Genomic DNA, 27366 nt, shown 5'->3' on the forward strand with positions numbered 1-27366 from the left:
TGTGTGTGTGCGCGTGTGTGTGTCAGTAGCAAGATGATTTGGAGTAGTCCAACCTGAGACTACCGCACCAGGTATTCCTCTTCTGTTCCCATGCTGGAGATCAGGGCCTTACAAACTATTAGTGGTGCCAACATTTTGTGGCTGATCATTAAGCGAGAGAGTCGGTGAACGTGTCAAAGACGTGACTAGGCCCAGCACTGCACTGTATGGGCTAGTTTTTGTTGTGTACATGTTTTTGTACTAAGGAACATGCATCTTGGTTCCAGAAGAAAGACACTTTTAATTTCTTTATGTTGGGGGATTTCATCAAGGTAAGTGGTTCTTGGTGTAACGTCGTCCCCAGGCTATTGCGCACACAGCACATATACGCCTGGGATATCAACCATTCAAAGTTGGCCTTAGTGGGAGTGACCATAGAATTCTATGGGAGTGACCGGAGTAAGGTATTTGTCATCGTCACTAGTTAACACAGTCAAAAGGTCATAATTATGGCTAAACCATGCCCATTTCCACAATACATTTCTTAAATGTTGATTTTAAATCTAACCCTAACTAATGAAGGCCAAGTTTGAATGTGTTGGTCCACCAGTGTTTCCACCTATTTGGGCGAAAGTGTCTGGGAATGAGATTAGGTGTAATGTGAGTAACATGACTTCAGACTATGCCATCCTTCAACACAACATGTCACCCTTAATAAAGCACATGTTTATATTATATTCGACATAGCGGGTTATGTCACAGTTGACATTGGTTATTATGTCACACACCTATGCCACATTTATAAACCCTTTATAAAGCATGACATATGGTTATAGATGCTTTGTAACACATTTATGTAGTGCTTATGAAGTCATTATGAAGCCTTTATAAGCTGAACGTAATTTAAAACAGGACCCTATGGGCTATAGTAGTACAGGCCCAATTCTATATTTTTGGGGGGATACCTAAAGGGGTCCTACATTTCCAAATCAAATAGCTAAATGATACATGGTATGACCATCTTAAAACAATTCCATATGTTAGCTCAGTACCCCCCCACCTCTCTCTGCCTCCCTCCCTCCCTATCCATCTCTCTCTCAGTCTCAACAGCCTCTATGTTCAGGAGGGATGAAAGACAGAAACGGAAGCGTTTTCAGTCTCATTGTCTCGCAAATAGGCCCTCTCCAGACTAGCTTTTTAAAGCTGTGATTGCTTTCCTCTTTACGCTCGCCACCGCAAATGATTCCTCAAACGGCTATTTCCTGCCAGATCTATTCCTCAGATAAAGCCTTTGCTCCCGCCTTTCATGTGTCTCTCTGCCTCTCAATCTCCCCCGTGTACCTATCCCCTTTCGATTTCTAGATGTAGCGTTGAGAATGGCGGCCGAGGGCTACGGTCACGTTATTGGTCAAATGTTATCCTATTTGGTAATAATGCAGCGACACTTAAGAGGTGATATGTTTAGTCCTGTAAAGGGTACTGGTAACATCCATGGGCCCTATGTGTGAAAGTATGAAGATGCTGTAAAGGCATTGTATAAGTAGAGGACTAAATTAAACAAAGTAGCTAAGCTATTGGCCTTTGGTAAATCCTAAACCCCAAAATGTTTGGTACCACATGTTCTTACAGGAGAATAGTCAGACCCTTCCTCCCACCTTCTGTATTGTCACCTACAACAATCAACTGTCGAGTTAAATGAATCTGCCAATTCCCTCCATTTCTTTTCAAGGATATTTAGACAACAATGTGCAGCAGTGGAGAGTTTGCACCTGTTATTCTCTACTGACTCTTGAAAGACAAAACCAAAGTTAAAGCCGTGACATTGTCTTTCTTTACACTGTACTGTACTTTCTTTCTTTTCCTTAAATTACTCAGCTTCATTTGACCTTTCATCCTACCACTTAAATGTTATTCCATCTTGCTAGGAGGGAAAAGCTTTGCACTGATGAATCTGATGAATCACTGATGAATCTTAGTAATATAATATTAAAATGCCACTTTTATCCAAAGCAGTTTACAGTACAGTGAGAGTATATATTAGGATGAAGCCTTTGTGATCACTTCAGAAATAGTGTGGCATTATTTACACTTTTACAGTTTTGTCATCATTATTTTAAATGTTTTCCCCCCAACAATTTACTCCCTATAGTGTGGTATTTAAGCGCAAAGGTGGTGTGGAGGATGCTCACCGAAGCGTTCAAACACAGTGGCCATGGCCTGGTTCTTGCCCATGTCGATGAGCCCTCGACCCAGACAGAAGTGCGGGAAAATCAGCAGCACCTGCTTCACAATGTCATTGATGTGCGAGATTTTCTGTAAGGAGGGATAACAAAAACAACAACATATTAGCGACTCATAAAAGACAAGAAACACAGCAAAACACAAGGGCACATTATGGCATGACATCACATTACAGGGAACCCGCTGTCTGTGTTGCACATGCGGAGGCACGAGTCTGTCGAGTGACCTGAGGGAAGCAGCGGATTTGGAGCTTGCGGTGGCGGGAAAAGAGTGCTCTTGGCATTAAGAGTGTTTCGACACTCCCCAGATAATTAAAGCGCACCCTCCGTGCGCGCTCATCAGTGGAGGCACACTGCTTGCTAAATGACATGGAAATTAGCCTTGACTTGTCATTTAGGGCACGCTCACTCGGTGATGTCTCCCTCACCCGCGTTACGTGAGGGCAGGAGCAGCTGCTCATACATACAGATACAAACATTCTCATCCCAAGCACTGAGACTTTGAAAGACCAACACCTTCCCACTTGCTACAACAGACACATTCACAGGAATGGACTTACGCGCACGCGCACACACACACACACACACACACAATCTTATTGGCTTTTCATTAACCAGGTTAGGGCCCTTCCTGATTTAAATACAAATTACAGAAATATATGCAAATCCAATTAATTAGGTGCAGGACAGATGAACATATCAAAGAAAAAAGTAGATACAAACCTAAATGTATTCATGTATTTCCATATGTCTACTGTGTAATACTTATTGTGATGTTAATGTATTCAATGTAATGGATGTATTGAATTGACCGGATGTACAAGCCCTCTAGAGTTGATTTAAATAGGTGTTTCACAGTGATATAAGACCTGACGAAGATCCAACTCGGATTGTTGGTGTGGTTAAATCACCATGGGAGCATACCAGAGTTGCGGACATTTCCTTTTTCCTCCCTTCCTGATTAAGCCACCCCTCCTGAAATCCCTTCTCCCTGTAGCTGTATTGCTGAACGATGGTGCCTTTTAAAACACACAAGCCCTAATTAATTAAATGAAGACAGAATGAAAGATAGCCAGTCTGCACTGATTCTACAACACCGCCAGCGTCGGTTCTCCACATTGCTTTCATTACCGAAGATTGAGGGAACGAGAGAGAGAGAGAGAGATGGGGGAGAGAGAGAGAGATATGGGGGGAGAGAGAGAGAGAGAGAGAGAGATGGGGGGAGAGAGAGAGAGAGAGATGGTGGGAGAGTGAATGAGAAAAAGAGAGAAAGAAAGAAAGAGAGAGATACAGTAGATATTGCCACTTCTGTATTTACATGCCGTTCTAAAGCCAGCTTATGCAAAATGCATCTGTTTGGTCTCAGGGTAGTCTTCAAAGACGCTAGCGTACGTTGTGAAAACCATAAATTCACCGTTTCCTCCTTCGGTAGACCCAGGGCGAAAAGTTGTATGCGTTGCTTAACACAGTGCAATGTGGAGCGGCAGATGAGAATCACGGATGACACCTTATGTTGTCAGATTTCATCATGGGGATTTGCACTTGCTCTGCAATTTGTTACTTTAGTTTGAGGAATGGCGTCATGAAAAGGCCTAACTTGGCCCGCAATTCAATCAACTGTAGATAAAGGTAAACCGCGTTACGGTTCAAACACGTTTCTGCTATATTTTTCAACCACAGGTGTGGTTCAGAGGCATTATCCAATGACGTTGTCCACACAGAGTGTTTGCAGCTAATTCTGAGTTAACACATTCGATATAGTGCAAACATTCACAATTCATTTAGAAGTAAAGTTTCCTTTATCTGTTATGGATTTAATTGGGGCCTTTGGTCATTGGGGGTAAATAACTCACTACCGTCATCATTAAAATAACGTTTATTTTCGTCTTCATGTATGACTTTGGGTATACAGCAGTAATGATGTAGCTCAACTTCAAGTAAATATTTTCTCTGCTAATGGCCAAACTTAAGCTACAGATCAAAGGTTAGAGTTGGAATGTCAATGGTAGTCCACATGCAGCAGTAAATTGAGCATTTCTGCCTGTGAGTAGTTGGGCTGTCCGAGCACTGGCCTAAATTCCCTGCAGGGAAGTATGCATAACGAAAATACCTAATTGATCATGGTGTCAACGCTAACTCTCAAATGTCCAGCAATAGGTCTGCCAATTCATCTTTGCCTTTTTCAACTTTTACACGTTTTCCTCAAGGACTTAAGGTCACGCTGGCCAACAAAACGTCAAGCATGAGATCCTGGCCATCCATATAATGTATTACTTAGCTACCTTTTATTGTCAACGCTAAGAAGCTCAATTTGAATATATCTGGTCATATCAACACGTACTGGACGCACTCCCACTCAACTACATTTGACAAAGTTATTAATCATAGTCAAACTACAACCCCTTGAGTAAAGTCTTAGAATTTAAAGCTGGAATCAAGCAAAGGAGCTGGCAAGAAGCTGGCATAAGGCTAAAAGAGCCTAAAGTTAGAAACATAAGTGAATTGGAAAAACTGAAATAATAAAAGCAAACCAATGACCTTGTACAGCCGGGGCCCATTTGTCATCAAGAAGAATGTGAAGGAATAGAGACCTAATTCGAGATCAATACGTGAAATAACAGATCTTCTCTCGACTGGGTGTTCATCAAGGAGATCTAAGAAGCTCTTAGGCGATGATGAAACGCGTGACAATTTTCTTCAAAGTTTGTGCTATATGCCCATAAATCATCTCCAAATGGGTTCTGAAGTGAAAAAATCTCCAAGGCTCTAGTCTGACCCATATTGCTTTAGTGTTCATATTCCCCTAGCATCGCCTTCATCTTGACCGGAGGGACTTACAAAAAGGAATATATATATATATATAAATATATGTCTGAAAGAGTTTTGGGGAGGGTGACCATTAGCCAATTTCTAGATGTGTTAACGTTAAAGGGAAACTTCATAATCAGTTATGCACATCCAAAATATAATGTAACATTGTATACACAACACACTATATTATTCTCAAAAAGAGGTAGACAGAAGTACATGCTGTTAGGAATACAAATATTTATGTATTTAATACCCCCTCCCCCCCCAACCACCCACTCCACCCGCACACAGTGCAATTAAACGGCAATTCCCTGGGAGAGTAGACAAGTTCCAGACATAATGCCCAGCATAGCAATTCCAAAACACAGTACAGAGGGTCATGACACGGCAGAACTAATACAGCCCCATCGACTGCCCCCCTCCTGAATCACTCAGGCCCCCAACCAGGCCAGATCCATTTAGGTGCCCAACCGGCTTGTCTGAGTGGCTAACGGCTGGGCTATTGACTCAAACACTGTCTCATGCATACAAGGCAGACTGCGATAGATGCGATCCACAGGGAGCTGAGAAAACTCCCATGCTCCCTCGCTCAGTCTCCAGATAAAACTGGGACGTAAAGTAATATATGTGCTGCTGCAGCCATGGTTTCCTTTTCCCTCCAGTTTTGGCTATTTTTACTCCTTCCCTCTAGACTACTAGACATCTTCCCATAGCGGGGAGCTAGGTGTATTAACTTTGACCTTCAGTGGAGAAATACAACGAAGAATGAAGAGAACTTCAACTTTGCTGTTCCCGTTTTGGCTATCGTCGCAGCGCAGGGTGGACGAGATAGAATGAAGGTGTGGAAATAGAGACGACGGAGAAAGATGGAGCTGTCAGATATCGCTCTACAACCTGCCGCGGTGAACTGGGGCGTGGTCTTGTGTGTTCTTATCTACGGCAGCCATTTTGGCTCCTCTGTTCATCCAGTTTATCAGAACAGAAGAGGAACCTGTGGAAACCACCAACATCCCAGCATGTCACAGCCCATTTTTTCCAGGTGATTCAACAGTGACAGTTAACTGTTAGGATAAGTGATGCATCAGCCCCGGCTCGTGGCCACCTACAGGGCTCTTATCTGCTTTTACATCCCCAGGAGTGATAGCTGGGCTGTCATTGTCCCCCATCAACAATGTCTCAATTGACCCGGAGAGCTACACTACACAGCAGGCTTTCTAATACACTAGGCAAATGCCCTTGACAAGGAAGTGCGCGGTAGGTCACTTGCCAGATTGGCAGCGACCGGCATGCATTCCATTATTATATTGCCAGAGCCCCTTAGGAATATGATTTGCCAGAACAATACCGATAAATATATGGGAAAATAAGTCACAACAAAAAGATGACTGTTTGATGGGGAGGTTGCCAGCAAACAGACAAACAAAAAACAAACCGATGATGAACGACGGCAATGACGATAATGAAATCGCTATGCAAATGAGTTTGTCTCATTATGTAAAAAAGAAGACAGCCAACATTAAGCTGCGTCTGAGAAACCAGAGAGAGTGGAAAGAAGATGAATGTTCAAAGGACATGAGCGTATGAAAAACGAGGTTTCCATCCAATTGGTGACAGATCTTCCCACCAGTGATGTGTTTCCACCAAATGGACTTGTTGCGGATAGAAACCAGTGCGTGACGACGTAGTGCACATAAAATGTACTTTTTTGCTTAAGTTTTTATGTACCGAATAAAAATCTAAAGTTCAATGTGTTTCCATCGCATTTTCCACTCTCCCGATAGTTTTGTCACAAAAACTGTTGCAATAAACAGCAAATTCCCCTATTCTGGTCTTGGCATGTATGCTCTAGCCAACAGCTCGCAGGTAAAGTGCAGGTAGACAGGAAGTTGGTGGAGGACAGGCTCGTGGTAAAGGCTGGAGCGGAATAAGTGCAATGGTATCAAATATACTGAACAAAAATATCAATGCAACATGCAACAATTTCAAAGATTTTACTGAGTTACAGTTCATATAAGGAAATCATCCAATTGAAAGAAATTCATTAGGCCCTAATCTATGGATTTAACATGACTGGTAATACAAATATGCATCTGTTGTTCACAGATGTATATAGAAAAGGTAGGGGCATGGATCAGAAAATTTGTCAGTATCTGGTGTGACCACCATTTGCCTCATGCAGCGCGACACATCTCCTTGGCATAGAGTTGATCAGGCTGTCGATTGTAGTCTGTGGAATGTTGTCCCACTCTTCAATAGCTGTGCGAAGTTGCTGGGTATAAGCGGGAACTGGAATACGCTGCGTAGACGTCGATCCAGAGCATCCCAAACATGCTCAATGGCTGACATGTCTGGTGAGTATGCAGGCCATAGAATTTTCAGATACCAGGAATTGTTTACAGATCCTTGAGAAAGGGGTCCGTGCATTATCATGCTAAAACATGAGGTGATGGCAGCGGATGAATGGATAACAATGTGCCTTAGGATCTCTTCACGGCATCTCTGTGCATTCAAAATGCCATCGAAAAAAATGCAATTGTGTTCGTTGTCCGTAGCTTATGCCTGCCCACACCATAACCCCACCACCACCATGGGGCACTCACATTCACATCAGCAAATCGCTCACCCACACGATGCCATACAAATGGTCTGCGGTTGTGAGGCCGGTCGGATGTACTGCCAAATTCTCTAAAAGAGAGAAATTAATATTCAATTCTCTGGCAACAGCTCTGGTGGACATTCCTGCAGTCAGAATGCCAATTGCACACCCCCTCAACTTGAAACATCTGTGGCATTGTGTTCTATGACAAAACTGCACATTTTAGAGTGGCCTTTTATTGTCCCCAGCACAAGGTGTATCTGTGTAATGATCATGCTGTTTAATCAGCTTCTTGATATCCCACACCTGTCAGGTGGATGGATTTTCTTGGCAAATAAGAAATGCTCACTAACAGGTACGTAAACAAATTTGCACACAACATTTTAGAGATATAAGCTTTTTGTGTGTATGGAAAAAACATGGGACCAACATGTTAGCCCATCTGTAAATAGCCCATCCAACTTCCTCATCCTCATACAGTATTTATTTATGTATCTTGCTCCTTTGCAGCCCAGCATCTCTACAGTCATGGCCAAAAGTTTTGAGAATGACACAAATATTAATTTCCACAAAGTTTGCTGCTTCAGTGTCTTTAGATATTTTTGTCAGATGTTACTATGGAATACTGAAGTATAATTACAAGCATTTCATTAGTGTCAAAGGCTTTTATTGACAATAACATGAAGTTGGTGCAAAGAGTCAATATTTGCAGTGTTGACCCTTTTTTTTCAAGACCTCTGCAATCCGCCCTGGCATGCTGTCAATTAACTTCTTTGGGGTAGGGGGCAGTATTTTCACGTCCGGATGAAAAGCATGCCCAGAGTAAACGGCCTGCTACAAAGCCATAAAAGCTAGAATAGGCATATTATTAGTAGATTTGGATAGAAAACACTCTGAAGTTTCTAGAACTGCTTGAATGATGTCTGTGAGTGTAATAGAACTCATATGGCAGGCAAAAACCTGAGAAAAAATCCAACCAGAAAGTGGGAAATCTGAGGTTGGTCGACTTTCAACTCAGCTCCTATTGAAGATACAGTGGGATATTGGTAATGTTGCACTTCCTAAGGCTTCCACTAGATGTCAACAGTCGTTAGAACCTTGTCTGATGCCTCTACTGTGAAGTGGGGCCGAAGGAGAGAGGAATGAGTAAGGTCTATCATGACCTGAACATGCCCTGACCATGCGCGTTCACGTGAGAGCGAGCTCTGTTCCATCGCACTTCTGAAGACAACGGAATACTCCGGTTGGAACATTATTGAAGAATTATGTTAAAAACATCCTGAAGATTGAATCAATACTTCGTTTGTCATGTTTTTACGGACTGTAATATAACTTTTTGAACTTTTCGTCCGTACTTTCCGCTGGACCTGCCCGCGCGTCGTGAGTTTTGAAAGTGTACTGAACGCTAGAACAACAAGGAGGAATTTGGACATAAATGATGTACATTATCGAACTAAACAAACATTTATTGTGGAACTGGGATTCCTGGGAGTGCATTCTGATGAAGATCATCAAGTAAGTGAATGTTTATAATAGAGGTCGACCGATTATGATTTTTCAACGCCGATACCGATAACAATTATTGGAGGACCCAAAAAAGCCGATAGCAATTAATCGGACGATTTTTTAAATTTATTTGTAATAATGACAATTACAAGAATACTGAATGAACACTTATTTTAATTTAATATAATACATCAATAAAATCAATTTAGCCTCAAATAAATTATGACATGTTCAATTTGGTTTAAATAATGCAAAAACAAAGTGTTGGAGAAGAAAGTAAAAGTGCAATATGTGCCATGTAAGAAAGCTAACGTTTAAGTTCCTTGCTCAGAACATGAGAACATATGAAAGCTGGTGGTTCCTTTTAACATGAGTCTTCAATATTACCAGGTAAGAAGTTTTAGGTTGTAGTTATTATAGGAATTATAGGACTATTTCTCTCTCTACGATTTGTATTTCATATACCTTTGACTATTGGATGTTCTTATAGGCACTTTCGTATTGCCAGTGTAACAGTATAGCTTCCATCCCTCTCCTTGCCGCTACCTGGGCTCGAACCAGGAACACATTGACAACAGCCACCCTCGAAGCAGCGTTCCCCATGCAGAGCAAGGGGAACAACTACTCCAAGTCTCAGAGCGAGTGACGTTTGAAATGCTATTAGCACGCACCCTGCTAACTAGCTAGCCATTTCACATCGGTTACAGCAGCCTAATCTCGGGAGTTGATAGGCTTGAAGTCATAAACAGCGCAATGCTTGAAGCATTGCGAAGAGCTGCTGGCAAAACGCACGAAAGTGCTGTTTGAATGAATGCTTACGAGCCTGCTGGTGCCTACCATCGCTCAGTCAGACTGCTCTATCAAATCATAGACTTAATTATAACATAATAACACACAGAAATACGAGCCTTAGGTCATTAATATGGTCGAATCCGGAAACTTTATTCCGTTTACTCTTTCAGTGAAATACGGAACCGTTCCGTATTTTATCTAACGGGTGGCATCCATTAGTCTAAATAATCCTGTTACATTGCACAACCTTCAATGTTACGTCATAATTACGTAAAATTCTGGCAAATTAGTTCGCAATGAGCCAGGCGGCCCAAACTGTTGCATATACTCTGACTCTGCGTTCAATGAACGCAAGAGAAGTGACACAATTTCACCTGGTTAATATTGCCTGCTAACCTGGATATCTTTTAGCTAAATATGCAGGTTTAAAAATGTATACTTCTGTGTATTGATTTTAAGAAAGGCATTGATGTTTATGGTTAGGTACACGTTGGAGCAACGACAGTCCTTTTTCGCGAATGCGCACTGCATCGATTATATACAACGCAGGACGTGCTAGATAAACTAGTAATATCATCAACCATGTGTAGTTAACTAGTAATTATGATTGATTGATTGTTTTTTATAGGATAAGTTTAATGCTAGCTAGCAACTTACCTTGGCTTTTTACTGCATTCGCGTAACAGGCGGGCTCCTCGTGAGGCAGGTGGTTAGAGCGTTGGACTATTTAACCGTAAGGTTGCAAGATTGAATCCCTGAGCTGACAAGGTAAAAATCTGCCGTTCTGCCCCTGAACAAGGCAGTTAACCCACCGTTCCAAGGCCGTCATTGAAAATAAGAATGTGTTCTTAATTAACTGACTTGCCTAGTTAAATAAAGGTGTAAAAAAAATAGAAAAAAAAAAAAATCGAAATCAGCGTCCAAAATTACCGATTTCCGATTGTTATGAAAACTTGAAATCGGCCCTAATTAATCGGCCATTCCGATTAATCGGTCGACCTCGAGTTTATAATGTTACTTCTGACTTCTGTTGACTGCATAATATGGCGGCTCTATTTGTGTCTTGATTGTGCTCTGAGCGCCGACTCAGATTATTGCATGGGTTGCTTTTTTCGTAAAGCTTTTTTGATATCTGACACAGCGGTTGCATTAAGGAGAAGTGCATCTAAAATTCCATGCATAACAGTTGTATCTTTTAGCAATGTTTATTATGAGTATTCCTGTAAATTGATGTGGCACTTTGCAAAATCAAAGGATGTTTTGGAACTTTTGAACGTAAGGCGCCAATGTAAACTCAGATTTTTGGATATAAATATGAACTTTACCGAACAAAACATACATGTCTTGTGTAACATGAAGTCCTATGAGTGTCATCTGATGAAGATCAAAGGTTAGTGATTAATTTGATCTGTATTTCTGCTTTTTGTGAATCCTCTCTTTGGCTGGAAAAATGGCTGTGTTATTCTGTGAATAGGCACTCACCTAACATAATCGTTTGGTTTGCTTTCGTCGTAAAGCCTTTTTGAAATCGGACACTGTGGCTGGATTTACAACAAGTGTATCTTTAAAATGGTGTAAAATACATGTAAGTTTGAGGAATTTTAATTATGGGATTTCTGTTGTTTTGAATTTGGCGCCCTGCAGTTTCACTGGCTGTTGAAGAGGTGGGGCGCTACCGTCCCACATACCCTAGAGAGGTTAACTTCTGGGCCACATCCTGACTGATGGCAGCCAATTCTTGCATAATCAATGCTTGGAGTTTGTCAGAATTTGTGGGTTTTTGTTTGTCCACCCGCCTCTTGAGGATTGACCACAAATTCTCAATGGGATTAAGGTCTGCGGAGTTTCCTGGCCATGAACCCAAAATGTCGATGTTTTGTTCCCCGAGCCACTTAGCTATCACTTTTGCCTTATGGCAAGGTGCTCCATCTTGCTGGAAAAGGCATTATTCGTCACCAAATTGTTGCTGGATGGTTGGGAGAAGTTGAACTCGGAGGATGTGTTGGTACCATTCTTTATTCATGGCTGTGTTTTTAGGCAAAATTGTGAGTGAGCCCACTTCCTTGGCTGAGAAGCGACACCACACATGAATGGTCTCAGGATGCTTTACTGTTGGCATGACACAGGACTGATGGTAGCGCTCACCTTGTCTTCTCCGAACAAGCTTTTTTCCGGATGCCCCAAACAATCAGAAAGGGGATTCATCAGAGAAAATGACTTTACCCCAGTCCTCAGCAGTCCAATCCCTGTACCTTTTGCAGAATATCAGTCTGTCTGTAACGGTGTTCCTCCTCCTCTTCATACGAAGAGGAGGAGTAGTGATTCGACCAAAGTGCAGCGGGGTGTGAATTCATAATGATTTATTAAACAAAACGACGAAACACGAAATAACACTATAGAAATACAAAATAACAAAACGAACTAAACAGACCTAAACTTACGAACTTACATGAAACGAAGAACACACGAACAGGAACAGACAAACCGAAACAGTCCCGTGTGGTAACATCTACTGACACGGAAGACAATCACCCACAAACAAAGTGAGAACAACCTACCTTAACCTGTTGGGGATGAGGGCGCTGTTTAGGCTATTTATGCTAATTGGGTACTTTTTTTAAACGGCTTCCCACAAAATCCTTGATCGTACAATATGCATATTATTATTATTATTGGATAGAAAACAGTCTATAGTTTCTATAGGAGTTGAAATTTTGTCTCTAAGTGGAACAGAGCCCATTCTACAGCAATTTCCCTGACATGGATTCAGATTTCAGAAATGTTGGCCACTGTTCTGAAGTCAGTTAAAAAGGCACTGATTTTGCTATGACTATACGGACACTTCTTACGTCTGCCCCTGGATGCCTTTACGTGATGACGATTCCAATGGGGTCGATTGCGCGTTCACAGGCCCTACAAATGAAAAAACCCTGAAGCTAGTCATTCTTTTGGAGCTGCGTCATGCGCCTAGAGGACACCGGCCCGCACCTTTTCCAAGCATTAGTGAAGGGGGTAATATTACTCGGGTCATGTTTCTACTCGTTATGGGAGTTAAAAACATCATAAGGTAGTTAATTTAAAGCGTTTTATAGCAATTTATATCCGTTTAGTGCGATTTTGGGACATTTATTTTTGCAACGATGTGAATAGTTGGGCACGCTTTTCAGTTCATCCCGAACGCCGTTGGCATTTCCACATGGCAAGAGGACAGCTTTCCACCAAAAGACGATTTCTCCCAAGAAAGGATCCTTTGCCCAAGATACTGATGGAAGAACAGCTCAAAGTAGGACATTTTTATTATGATAAATCGTGTTTCTGTCGAAACATTTTAGTGGCTTAGGACGCCATGTTTTTTGACGTAGCTTCGCTTGGCGCAAACTGTATTGAAAAGTAAGGATAAATTAAAAAATGTAATAACGCAATTGTATTAAGAATTAAATTGTCTATCAATCCCTGTCCACCCTATATTTTTTAGTCACGTTTATGAGTATTTATGTATAAGAGTAGATCACTGTCTAAGTGGCGCAAGGAAATTTTCTGACCAGCTGAGCTAAATTTCACATTGTATAACCATGATTTTGGTGGCTAAATATAAACATTTGCGATCAAACTGTATATGCATGTTGTAATGTGATGTTACAGGAGTGTCATCGGAAGAATTCTGAGAAGGTTAGTGAAAAAATTAATATCTTTTGGCGATGTTGACTTTTATCGCTCACTTTGGCTAGAATCAATGCTGGGCTGCTATGTGGTATGTGCTATGCTAATATAACGATTTATTGTGTTTTCGCTGTAAGACACTTAGAAAATCTGAAATATTGTCTGTATTCACAGGATCTGTGTCTTTCGATTCGTGTATGCTGTGTATTTTTACGAAATGTTTGATGATTAGTAAGTAGGTAAACACGTTGCTCTAAGTAGTTTTTCTATTCCATTTGTGACGGTGGGTGCAATTGTAACCTATGCCATCTACCTGAAATATGCACTTTTTTCTAACAAAACCTATCCCATACCATAAATATGTTATCAGACTGTCATCTAATGAGTTTTTTTGTTGGTTAGGGGCTATAAATATCTTAGTTTAGCCGAATTGGTGATGGCTACTGGTGTTGGTGGACAAATAAAAGATGGTGGATTATGCTAATGTGTTTTTAGGTAATAGATGTACATCTTTACATATTGTGTCTTCCCTGTAAAACATTTTAAAAATCGGACATGTTGACTGGATTCACAAGATCTGTGTCTTTCATTAGCTGTATTGGACTTTAATGTGTGAAAGTTAAATATTTTAAAAAAATATTTTTTTTGAATTTCGCGGCACTGGTTTTTCAGTGGGGGGGGGGGGGGGAGTGCCGCTAGCGGCACACTCATCCTAGACAGGTTAATATGACTCTCAATCAGAGGAAACGTCAAACACCTGCCTCTAATTGAGAGCCATACCAGGCAACCCAAAACCAACATAGAAACAGAAAACATAGACTGCCCACCCAAAACTCACGCCCTGACCAATAAACACATACCAAACAACAGAAAACAGGTCAGGAACGTGACAGAACCCCCCCCTCAAGGTGCGAACTCCGGGCGCACCCCTACAACTCAAGGGGAGGGTCTGGGTGGGCATCTGTCCGCGGTGGCGGCTCCGGCGGTGGACGAGGACACCACTCCACCACTGTCTTTGTCCCCCTCCTTAGCGTCCTTTGAGTGGCGACCCTCGCCCCCGACCATGGTCCAGGAACCTTCACTAAGGCCCCTCCTACATAGAGGAGACAGCTCAGGACAGAGAGGTAGCTCAGGACAGAGAGGTAGCTCAGGACAGAGAGGTAGCTCCGGACAGAGAGGTAGCTCTGGACAGAGAGGTAGCTTAGGACAGAGGGACAACTCTGTACTAATGGCAGCTCCGGACTGGGTGGCAGCTCCGGACTGGGTGGCAGCTCCGGACTGGGTGGCAGCTCCGGACTGGGTGGCAGCTCATGACTGGAGGGCAGCTCATGACTGAGTGGCAGCTCATGACTGGAGGGCAGCTCATGACTGGAGGGCAGCTCATGACTGGAGGGCAGCTCATGACTGGAGGGCAGCTCATGACTGGAGGGCAGCTCATGACTGGAGGGCAGCTCATGACTGGAGGGCAGCTCATGACTGGAGGGCAGCTCATGACTGGAGGGCAGCTCATGACTGGAGGGCAGCTCATGACTGTAGGGCAGCTCATGACTGTCTGGCGGTTCTGGCGGCTCCTGACAGGCTGGCGGCTCTGGCGGCTCCTGACTGGCTGGCGGCTCTGGCGGCTCCTGACTGGCTGGCGGCTCTGGCGGCTCCTGACTGGCTGGCGGCTCTGGCGGCTCCTGACTGGCTGGCGGCTCTGGCGGCTCCTGACTGGCTGGCGGCTCTGGCGGCTCCTGACTGGCTGGCGGCTCTGGCGGCTCCTGACTGGCTGGCGGCTCTGGCGGCTCCTGACTGGCTGGCGGCTCTGGCGGCTCCTGACTGGCTGGCGGCTCTGGCGGCTCCTGACTGGCTGGCGGCTCTGGCGGCTCCTGACTGGCTGGCGGCTCTGGCGGCTCCTGACTGGCTGGCGGCTCTGGCGGCTCCTGACTGGCTGGCGGCTCTGGCGGCTCCTGACTGGCTGGCGGCTCTGGCGGCTCCTGACTGGCTGGCGGCTCTGGCGGCTCCTGACTGGCTGGCGGCTCTGGCGGCTCCTGACTGGCTGGCGGCTCTGGCGGCTCCTGACTGGCTGGCGGCTCTGGCGGCTCCTGACTGGCTGGCGGCTCTGGCGGCTCCTGACTGGCTGGCGGCTCTGGCGGCTCCTGACTGGCTGGCGGCTCTGGCGGCTCCTGACTGGCTGGCGGCTCTGGCGGCTCCTGACTGGCTGGCGGCTCTGGCGGCTCCTGACAGACGGGCGGCTCTAGCGGCTCCTGACAGACGGGCGGCTCTAATGGCTCGTGGCAGACGGATGGCTCAGAAGGCGCTGGGCAGACGGATGGCTCAGAAGGCGCTGGGCAGACGGATGGCTCAGAAGGCGCTGGGCAGACGGATGGCTCAGAAGGCGCTGGGCAGACGGATGGCTCAGAAGGCGCTGGGCAGACGGATGGCTCAGAAGGCGCTGGGCAGACGGATGGCTCAGAAGGCGCTGGGCAGACGGATGGCTCAGAAGGCGCTGGGCAGACGGATGGCTCAGAAGGCGCTGGGCAGACGGATGGCTCAGAAGGCGCTGGGCAGACGGATGGCTCAGAAGGCGCTGGGCAGACGGATGGCTCAGACGGCGCTGGGCAGACGGATGGCTCAGACGGCGCTGGGCAGACAGATGGCTCAGACGGCGCTGGGCAGACAGATGGCTCAGACGGTGCTGGGCAGACAGATGGCTCAGACGGTGCTGGGCAGACGAGCAGTGCAGGCGGCGTTGGGCAGACAGCCGACTCTGACCTGCTGAGGTGCACAGTAGGCCTGGTGCGTGGTGCCGGAACTGGTGGTACCGGACTGGAGACACGCACCTCAAGGCTAGTGCGGGGAGCAGGAACAGGGCACACTGGACTCTCGAAGCGCACTGTAGGACTGGTGCGTGGTACCGGAACTGGAGGTACCGGGCTGAGGGCACGCACCTCAGGGCGAGTGCGGGGAGAAGGAACAGTGCGTACAGGGCTCTGGAGACGCACAGGAGGCTTGATGCGTGGTGCCGAAACTGGAGGCACTGAGCTTGAGACACGCACCACAGGGAGAGTGCGTGGAGGAGGAACAGTGCGTACAGGGCTCTGAGGACGCACATGAGGCTTGGTGCGTGGTGCAGGCACTGGTGGTACTGAGCTGGGGCGGGAAGGTGGCGCCGGATATACCGGACCGTGCAGGCGTACTGGCTCCCTTGAGCACTGAGCCTGCCCAACCTTACCTGGTTGCATGCTCCCCGTAGCCCGTCCAGTGCGGGGAGGTGGAATAACCCGCACTGGGCTGTGTTGGCGAACCGGGGACACCATGCGTAAGGCTGGTGCCATATACACCGGCCCGAGGAGACGTACTGGAGGCCAGATATGTTGAGCCGGCTTCATGGCACTTGGCTCAATGCTCACTCTAGCCCGGCTAGTGCGGGGAGGTGGAATAACCCGCACCGGGCTATGAACACGTACAGGAGACACCATGCGCTCTACTGCGTAACACGGTGTCTGCCCGTACTCTCGCTCTCCACGGTAAGCCCGGGAAGTTGGCGCAGGTCTCCTACCTGACTTCGCCACACTACCCTTTAGCCCCCCCCCCCCCCCCCCAAGAAATTTTTGGGTTGTACTTGCGGGCTTCCAGCCTTTCTTCCGTGCTGCCTCCTCATATCGTCGCCTCTCCGCTTTAGATGCCTCCAGCTCCGCCTTGGGACGGCGACACTCCTCTGGCTCTGCCCAGGGTCCTTCTCCGTCCAGAATCTCTTCCCATGTCCAATCCTCCTTGACCCACTGCTGCTGTCGTTGCTGTCCGTTAACCCGCTGCTTGATCTGGGTTTGGTGGGTGATTCTGTAACGGTGTTCCTCCTCCTCTTCATACGAAGAGGAGGAGTAGTGATTCGACCAAAGTGCAGCGGGGTGTGAATTCATAATGATTTATTAAACAAAACGACGAAACACGAAATAACACTATAGAAATACAAAATAACAAAACGAACTAAACAGACCTAAACTTACGAACTTACATGAAACGAAGAACACACGAACAGGAACAGACAAACCGAAACAGTCCCGTGTGGTAACATCTACTGACACGGAAGACAATCACACACAAACAAACAGTGAGAACAACCTACCTTAATATGACTCTCAATCAGAGGAAACGTCAAACACCTGCCTCTAATTGAGAGCCATACCAGGCAACCCAAAACCAACATAGAAACAGAAAACATAGACTGCCCACCCAAAACTCACGCCCTGACCAATAAACACATACCAAACAACAGAAAACAGGTCAGGAACGTGACACTGTCCCTGATGTTCTTCCTGGAGAGAAGTGGCTTCTTTGCTGCCCTTCTTGACACCAGGCCATCCTCCAAAAGTCTTTGCCTCACTGTGTGTGCAGATGCACTCACACCTGCCTGCTGCCATTCCTGAGCAAGCTCTGTACTGGTGGTGCCCCGATCCCGCAGCTGAATCAAATTTAGGAGACGGTCCTGGCGCTTGCTGGACTTTCTTGGGCGCCCTGAAGCCTTCTTCACAACAATTGAACCGCTCTCCTTGAAGTTCTTGATGATCCGATAAATGGTTGATTTAGGTGCAATCTTACTGGCTGCAATATCCTTGTCTATGAAGCCCTTTTTGTGCAAAGCAATGATGACGGCACGTGTTTCCTTGCAGGTAACCATAATTGACAGAGGAAGAACAATGATTCCAAGCACCACCCTCCTTTTGAAGCTTCCAGTCTGCTATTCGAACTCAATCAGCATGACAGAGTGATCTCCAGCCTTGCCCTCATCAACACTCACACCTGTGTTAACGAGAGAATCACTGACATGATGTCAGCTGGTCCTTTTGTGGCAGTGCTGAAATGCAGTGGACATGTTTTTTTGTGGGATTCAGTTAATTTGCATGGCAAAGAGGGACTTTGCAATGAATTGCAATTCACCGGATCACTCTTCATAACATTCTGGAGTATATGCAAATTGCCATCATACAAACTCAGGCAGCAGACTTTGTGAAAAGGAATATTTGTGTCATTCTCAAAACTTTGGCCACAACTGTACTTGCACATTCATCTTCTGTACATCTATCACTCCAGTGTTTAATTGGTATATTGTAATTACTTCGCCACCATGGCCTATTTATTGCCTTACCACCCTTATCTTACCTCATTTGCACACACTGTATATAGACTTTTTCTACTGTATTATTGACTGTATGTCTGTTTATTCCATGTGCAACTCTGTGTTGTTGTATGTGTCGAACTGCATTGCTTTATCTTGGCCAGGTCGCAGTTGTAAATGAGAACTTCTTCTCAACTAGCCTACCTGAACCTCTTCGGGATAGGGGGCAGCATTTTCACTTTTGGATAAATAGCATGGCCAATTTCAACTTCCTTCTACTCATCCCCAGAATATAAGATATGCATATTATTAGTAGATTTGGATAGAAAACACTCTGACGTTTCTAAAACTGTTTGAATCATGTCTGTGAGTATAACAGAACTTATGTAGCAGGCAAAACCCCGAGGACTAACCATTCAGATTCTTTTTTTTTAGGTCACTGTCTGTTCAATGAGTTATCATTGGGATACTAGATTTCTAACTTGTTTGCAGGTCCTACCGCTTCCACTGGATGTCACCAGTCTTTGGAAATTGGTTGAGGTTATTCCTTTGTGCAATGAAGAAGTACGGCCATCTTGAATCAGAGTAACGTTATGTGTACTGTTTGAGAGTTGCGCAAGACTAGAAAAGTAGCGTTAGTTTGTTGTCCTCCTGTATTGAAAACAGATAGACCCGTCTTCAATTTGATCGATTATTAACGTTTAAAAATACCTAAAGTTGTATTACAAAAGTAGTTGTAATAGTAGTAAAAGTTTACAGGTAATTTTTTAGATTTTTTGTAGTGACGTTGCGCAAATTGGAAGCTGTTTTTTTCTGGATCAAACGCGCCAAATAAATGGACATTTTGGATATATATGGACGGAATTAATCGAACAAAAGGACCATTTGTGATGTTTATGGGACATATTGGAGTGCCAACAAAAGAAGCTCGTCAAAGGTAAGGCATGATTTATATTTTATTTCTGTGTTTTGTGTTGCGCCTGCAGGGTTGAAATATGCTACACTCTCTTTGTTTACTGTTGTGCTATCATCAGATAATAGCATCTAATGCTTTTGCCGAAAAGCCTTTTTGAAATCTGACATGTTGGCTGGATTCACAACGAGTGTAGCTTTAATTTGGTATCTTACATGTGTGATTTAACCTGTTTTGGCTGCAGGGGCAGTATTGAGTAGCCGGATAAAAGGTGCCCATTTCAAACGGCCTCGTACTCAATTCTTGCTCGTACAATATGCATATTATTATTACTATTGGATAGAAAACACTCTCTAGTTTCTAAAACCGTTTGAATTATATCTGTGAGTAAAACAGAACTCCTTTTGCAGCAAACTTCCTGACAGGAAGTGGAAGATCTGAAATCGATGCTCTCTTCTAGGGGCTGCCTATTAAAGTCCTTGATATTTAAAAGTTTACATGCACTTCATACGTCTTCCACTAGATGTCGACAAGGAGTGAGAGAAGAAATGGAGTGTGTAACTTGATCTGGACTCGAATTATAGCTCTTGGCATGACGTGTCACCAGTTTCCTGTTTTCTGGAGAGTGCGAGGAGGGACCTGGATTTGCCTTCTGATAAGCTGTCGTTACGGACGACTAATATCTCCGGCTTTGATTTTATTTGATACATGTGACAATATCATCGTAAAGTATGTTTTTTCAATATAGTTTAATCAGATTATTGAAATTTTTTCGGGAGTTTTGCCGTGTTCCGTTCTCTGGGTTTGTTTACGATGGAGAGATTCGCGCCACTTGGCAAGTGTGCTTGCTAAATCGAGAGGGAAAAAGGCCGTTCTAAATCCAAACAACGATTGTTCTGGACAAAGGACCCCTTGTACAACATTCTGATGAAAGATCAGCAAAAGTAGGACCCATTTTATGATGCTATTTCATATATCTGTCGAACATGTTGTGCTAGTCGTTTGCGCCCAGCTTTTGGGTACTCTCTCGCTATAACTAAGCTGTATGTCGTAATTAAGTTATTTTTAGAATTCTAACACGGCGATTGCATTAAGAACTAGTGTATCTATCATTTCCTATACAACATGTATTTTTTAGTTATGTTTATGAATAGCTATTTGGTCAGAATATGTGTGTCAGAAAAAGTGTCAGAAAAATATCCGGACGTTGTGGGAAAAAATTGCTACGTTAGCACAATGTATAACCACTGATTTCAGCTCTAAATATGCACATTTTCGAACAAAACATAAGTGTATGTATAACCTGATGTTATAGGACTGTCATCTGATGAACCTTATCAAGGTTAGTCAAATTATATATCTTTTGCTGGTTTGTTACGATCGCTAACTTTTACTGCTGGGAAATGGCTTGTGTTTCTGGCTATTGTGGTAAGCTAATATAACGCTATATTGTGTTTTCACTGTAAAACACTTAAGAAATCGGAAATATTTGCTGGATTCACAAGATGCTTGTCTTTCATTTGCTGTACACTATGTATTTTTCAGAAATGTTTTATGATGAGTATTTAGGTATTTGACGTTGGTGTCTGTAATTATTCTGGCTGCTTTCAGTGCAATTTCTGATTGTAGCTGCAATGTAAACTATGATTTATACCTGAAATATGCACATTTTTCGAACAAAACATAGATTTATTGAATAACATGTTATAAGACTGTCATCTGATGAAGTTGTTTGTTGGTTAGTTTGGTTGGTTCTTGGTTAGTTAGGTTGGCTTTGTGCATGCTACCTGTGCTGTGAAAAATGTCTGTCCTTTTTTGTATTTGGTGGTGAGCTAACATAAATATACGTGCTGTTTTTGCTGTAAAACATTTTAAAAATCGGACATGTTGGCTGGATTCACAAGATGTGTACCTTTCATTTGCTGTTTTGGACTTGTTAGTGTGTGAAAGTTAAATATTTCTAAAAAATATATTTTGAATTTCGCGCCCTGCACTTGAAGTGGCTGTTGTCATATTGTGGCCGGCCTCGGGCTTGCAGCCAGAAGAAGTTAATGAAAGTTTGATTTTTATATAATTTTATTTGAATTTGGCGCTCTGCATTTTCCCTGGCTTTTGGCAAGCGTCCCACATATCCCAGAGAAGTTAAATAAAGGTGAAATAAATAAAATAAATAAAAAACATGTTGTGTTTATATTTTTGGTTTCCGTGTGGTTGATGCCAATCTATTCGCTCCGTTCCAGCCATTATTATGAGCCATCCTCCCCTGAGCAGCCTCCACTGATGAGATTATTATGGATAAGAGCGAGAATATTTTGGGGGGTCAATCGAGAGTAAAGCATCGATAAAAATAAATAAGTAAACTTTTTGATCATGTCATCAGAATCAGACCCTCAATATTTATTGTAAAGGAGCATCAAGATCACTGTCCACTTTCACCACCTTGTGAAGTTCATCAGGTTATCTGTAGCCTAATAAACTGCATGCTTTCCTTTCCCTTGTCGTAGTGGGAGGAGCACACACCATATCGTCAAGATATATTACTTCGATATGATGGTTATTATGTCAATATTTGCGCATAAAGGCATTTCTACCACCATTTCTCACATAATTAATTTTACCGACACAAAAAGATCCCACCATTATCTGTTGGCATTTATAAAATCTACAAAAACTTCCTGTTTCCATCACAGCTGTCTTGATTTTTTTTTGTATACGGTATGACTTTACCCGCATAAAAACTGTGTATGGAAACATGGATAGTGATGCTAAAATTTGCTCAGTTTGGACTGGAGATTAGATTTAGCTGACTTTTGAAGCAGAAGCTCAGATGGGGGAACCTGATATTGCAATTTGTCAGAGTGAGTCACACACACACGCACAAGCACACATGTACACTCTCTCATACACACACACACACACACACACACACACACACACACACACGGACAAGCACGCATGCACTCTCTCTCACACTCACTCACGCATTGCCCACATGCCTGCACACACAAACTCTCACAGACACACACACAGACTGTGGCAAAGGAAAATAATTTGAACATTTCATTTACCTGAACATGAAAAAGACACTCGCATGAAAATCTACAATTGTGAATTAAAGTGGAAGGTATTATAATTAAATCAATTGCCAGGTTCAGTCACAAATTGCATCTTAATTTAGCATATAAAGGCAGCAAAGTATGATGTTAACAAAAAAAAGACATTGAACACCAATGTCAGTCAAGACTGTTAACTGTTCTTTACTCACTTTTACCCATTATGTAGCAGCCCACATTATTACAAGTTGTTTCATATTTTTTACTTTTATATATAATGTGGTTCATTCATTATATAAAAAGGTGAGGACAACTTAGAAACTATACTTGTATGATTGTGTGGGTTAACACATTTTGGTAAATTTGAGTTCCAGCTTATAAAGAACAGCTAAACTAAGTAAATTGCATCCTTAGAAGAAATGCTTGTAATTCAGTCTAAACACAAGTAAACATGACAAAAACTTTGACTTCCACAGACTGAGAAGTGGCATCTCTCTCTCTCTACTTCCCTCATTGTTTCCATCTATCTTTTTAACACTCTCTCAAGTTCTGTCTTTTTCTCTTGCTTGCTTTCTTTCTTTATTTTTTCTCCGTCTTTGGATTTTGATTCTCCCGGGAGAAAGGGAAGCTTTTGGTATAAATGAACGCTCATTGAAAGATGCATGAAGCACATTCTCCGAAGACATAATCCTATCTTCACAATTAAACATAAAAGAGAATTTAAAAATACCGCCTTTGAAACTCATTGAGTGGGTAAAAAGTTAAGTCATTTCTGGAGGAAAAGCTCCTTCCTTGCACACGTTGAAGGCCTATCCAAGAATACACTGCGGTATATCGAGGACAGGGATCAGTTAGCTAGTCAAAAAATGTAATCTTCCTGATATATTAGTCGATTGAGCAATCATTTCTTTGATACAACATGTGTATTTTTCCCCCAGTATGTACGGTGTGCATATTAGGCTCCCGGGTGGCGCTGCGGTCTAAGGAATTGTATCTCAGTGCTAGAGGCGTCACTACAGAGACCCTGGTTCGAATCCAGGCTGTATCACAACCAGTCGTGATTGGGAGTCCAATAGGGCGGCGCACATTTGGCCCAGCGTCGTCCGGGTTTGGCCGGTGTAGGCCGTCATTGTAAATAAGGATTTGTTATTGACTGACTTGCCTAGTTAAATAAAATAAAATTAGGACAGCCTCAGTCAAAAGGACACGGACACCTACACCTTGTTACACTGAAGCTCCTAATATGGACACTGTACATTTGACGATTTAGGAAAGCGGCAACCCGCACCACCTACATCATCATCGAACAGCTCCATAACGAAGGTGGCCAAGCTGCCATTGATGCCGATGAAGAGGTTGACGCAGGTCAGCACCACGTAGGCCGTGCTGGGGACACTGAAGATAAACGAGGCTGGGTACATCATGGGTGTGATAGACCACCTGAAAATACAGACGGTACATGAACAGAAGCCTAATTTTTCATATTTTACTATTTAAACAGTACAATAGGAAAGGAGATAAGGGGGAGATATATGAAGAGGGGTATACAGACATGAAGGGTTCAGAACAAATTCCGGGAAGAGGCTTCATTTCACCATAAAATGCATTGACTGTGGCATACTATGTGGAAAATGGGTGAATTGGAATTGAACAGGACTCAAATATTATTTGTAGGTTGCATGAGATGTTTGCTGACTACACATTACAAAACATTAAGAACACCTGCACTTTTTATGACATAGACTGTCCAGGTGAATCCAGGTGAAAGCTATGATCCCTTATTGATGTCACTTGTTAAATCCTCTTCAATCAGTGTAGAGGAAGGGGAGGAGACAGGTTAAAGAATGATTTCTAAATCTTGAGACAATTGAGACATGGATTGTGTGTGTGCCATTCAGAGGGTGGATTTGAACATGAATCTACATTGCTTCATATAAACATTACATCCATAGTCCAATCACAATTTTCATTTTTTCTTAAAACTTATTTGAACTGGGTAAGTCAGCACATAAAAATATGGATATCATTCTGGTGCTACTTACCCATACATTACAAGTAGCCAAATCAAAGCTGGTAGGTTAGGAGGGGACACGTAGGCTTTTTGTTGGAAGCACAGGAAGATGACGATGACTATTAGACACGGGACTATGTAGTTACACTGTAATACAGAACATAACTACTTGTTAGACCATATAATTACACTGTAATAAAGAACATAACTACTTGTTAGACCATATAATTACACTGTAATAAAGAACATTTCCACTTATTAGACCATATAATTACACTGTAATAAAGAACATTTCCACTTATTAGACCATATAATTACACTGTAATAAATAACATAACTACTTGTTAGACTATGTAGTTACACTGTAATAAAGAACAACTACTTGTTAGACCGTATAATTACACTGTAATAAAGAACATAACCACTTATTAGACCATATAATTACACTGTAATAAAGACCATAACTACTTGTTAGACCATATAATTACACTGTAATAAAGACCATAACTACTTGTTAGACTATGTAGTTACACTGTAATAAAGAACATAACTACTTGTTAGACCGTATAATTACACTGTAATAAAGAACATAACTACTTGTTAGACCGTATAATTACACTGTAATAAAGAACATAACTACTTGTTAGACCGTATAATTACACTGTAATAAAGAACATAACTACTTGTTAGACCATATAATTACACTGTAATAAAGAACATAACTACTTGTTAGACCATATAATTACACTGTAATAAAGAACATACCTACTTGTTAGACTATATAGTTACACTGTAATAAAGAACATAACTACTTGTTAGACCATATAATTACACTGTAATAAAGAACATAACTACTTGTTAGACCGTATAATTACACTGTAATAAAGAACATAACTACTTGTTAGACCATATAATTACACTGTAATAAAGAACATAACCACTTATTAGACCATATAATTACACTGTAATAAAGAACATAACTACTTGTTAGACTATGTAGTTACACTGTAATAAAGAACATAACTACTTGTTAGACCGTATAATTACACTGTAATAAAGAACATAACTACTTGTTAGACTATATAGTTACACTGTAATAAAGAACATAACTACTTGTTAGACCGTATAATTACACTGTAATAAAGAACATAACTACTTGTTAGACTATGTAGTTACACTGTAATAAAGAACATAACTACTTGTTAGACCGTATAATTACACTGTAATAAAGAACAGAACCACTTATTAGACTATGTAGTTACACTGTAATAAAGAACATAACTACTTGTTAGACCATATAATTACACTGTAATAAAGAACATAACTACTTGTTAGACCATATAATTACACTGTAATAAAGAACATAACTACTTGTTAGACCATATAATTACACTGTAATAAAGAACATAACCACTTGTTAGACCATATAATTACACTGTAATAAAGAACATAACCACTTGTTAGACCATATAATTACACTGTAATAAAGAACATAACTACTTGTTAGACCATATAATTACACTGTAATAAAGAACATAACTACTTGTTAGACCGTATAATTACACTGTAATAAAGAACATAACTACTTGTTAGACCGTATAATTACACTGTAATAAAGAACATAACTACTTGTTAGACCATATAATTACACTGTAATAAAGAACATAACTACTTGTTAGACCATATAATTACACTGTAATAAAGAACATAACCACTTATTAGACCATATAATTACACTGTAATAAAGAACATAACTACTTGTTAGACTATGTAGTTACACTGTAATAAAGAACATAACTACTTGTTAGACCGTATAATTACACTGTAATAAAGAACATAACCACTTATTAGACTATGTAGTTACACTGTAATAAAGAACATAACCACTTATTAGACTATGTAGTTACACTGTAATAAAGAACAGAACCACTTATTAGACTATGTAGTTACACTGTAATAAAGAACATTACCACTTATTAGACTATGTAGTTACTGTAAAAAAAGCACACATAACCCCGTATGAAGCATTTTATAACTTTGCGGGGAGTTCTGGGAAGGTAACATCTAAGCGTATGATGTCATTACTACATAATTATAATGATGCCCAGACATATCAGGCTACGGTCCCTCTCTCTGAAAGAAAGAAGATTATGATGAAGATGTTGAACTCAAGAAAATGGGAATTCCACACGATTTTGAAATCTATAGATTAGGTCTTAATTAGCTTTCCAAGCTTCCCCTCTTTCATTTGCTAATTAACAAGAAAGCAATCTATTCCCTTTCATAGGAGGACATGAGTCGGTGGCTGGCCTGACTGGAAAAATCGAAAGAAAACCATTTCACAATTTACCAAAGCGTAGTATAAAATAATATAAATATTCTATCTGAAGGCTTACAATCATGATATTGGATGAAGAATTGCTAAATACTGCAATTGGCATGATGAATCTGTGTGAAGACAAAAATAACAGAAACCTATGTAATTTTTAAACTTCTACTCCACATTTCCCACTCTGTGCCCTAAGGCTTCAACACTACTTAGGTGGCACTTTACACAGTCTGATAACACATTGAAATCCATGTGCACGATTATAAAACCTTAACAGCAAAACTCTGCAATACCATCCCTTTAAAGATTTTTCAGCGCCATAAAATATTACAATTGTTGGGAAAATGGTCAATGGAAATGGCAATGCTAACCGCTCCT

At 42.2% G+C, this 27366-nt stretch overlaps 1 protein-coding gene across 1 annotated transcript in view; it reads right to left on the reverse strand.

Annotated features, from left to right (window-relative positions):
* The window catches only part of LOC120048976 (phospholipid-transporting ATPase ABCA1-like), a 301645-nt gene that overhangs the window by 52820 nt on the left and 221459 nt on the right, over window positions 1–27366 (reverse strand). The window contains exons 38-40 of the mRNA XM_038995238.1: window positions 24691–24806; window positions 23944–24088; window positions 2169–2292 (exon numbers count right to left, since the gene is read on the reverse strand). Coding sequence (XP_038851166.1) covers window positions 2169–2292; window positions 23944–24088; window positions 24691–24806 — 385 coding nt within the window. The remainder of the gene's footprint in view (window positions 1–2168; window positions 2293–23943; window positions 24089–24690; window positions 24807–27366) is intronic.

Source organism: Salvelinus namaycush, chromosome 6 (assembly GCF_016432855.1).
Source record: "Salvelinus namaycush isolate Seneca chromosome 6, SaNama_1.0, whole genome shotgun sequence".
Taxonomy (NCBI): Eukaryota; Metazoa; Chordata; class Actinopteri; order Salmoniformes; family Salmonidae; genus Salvelinus; species Salvelinus namaycush.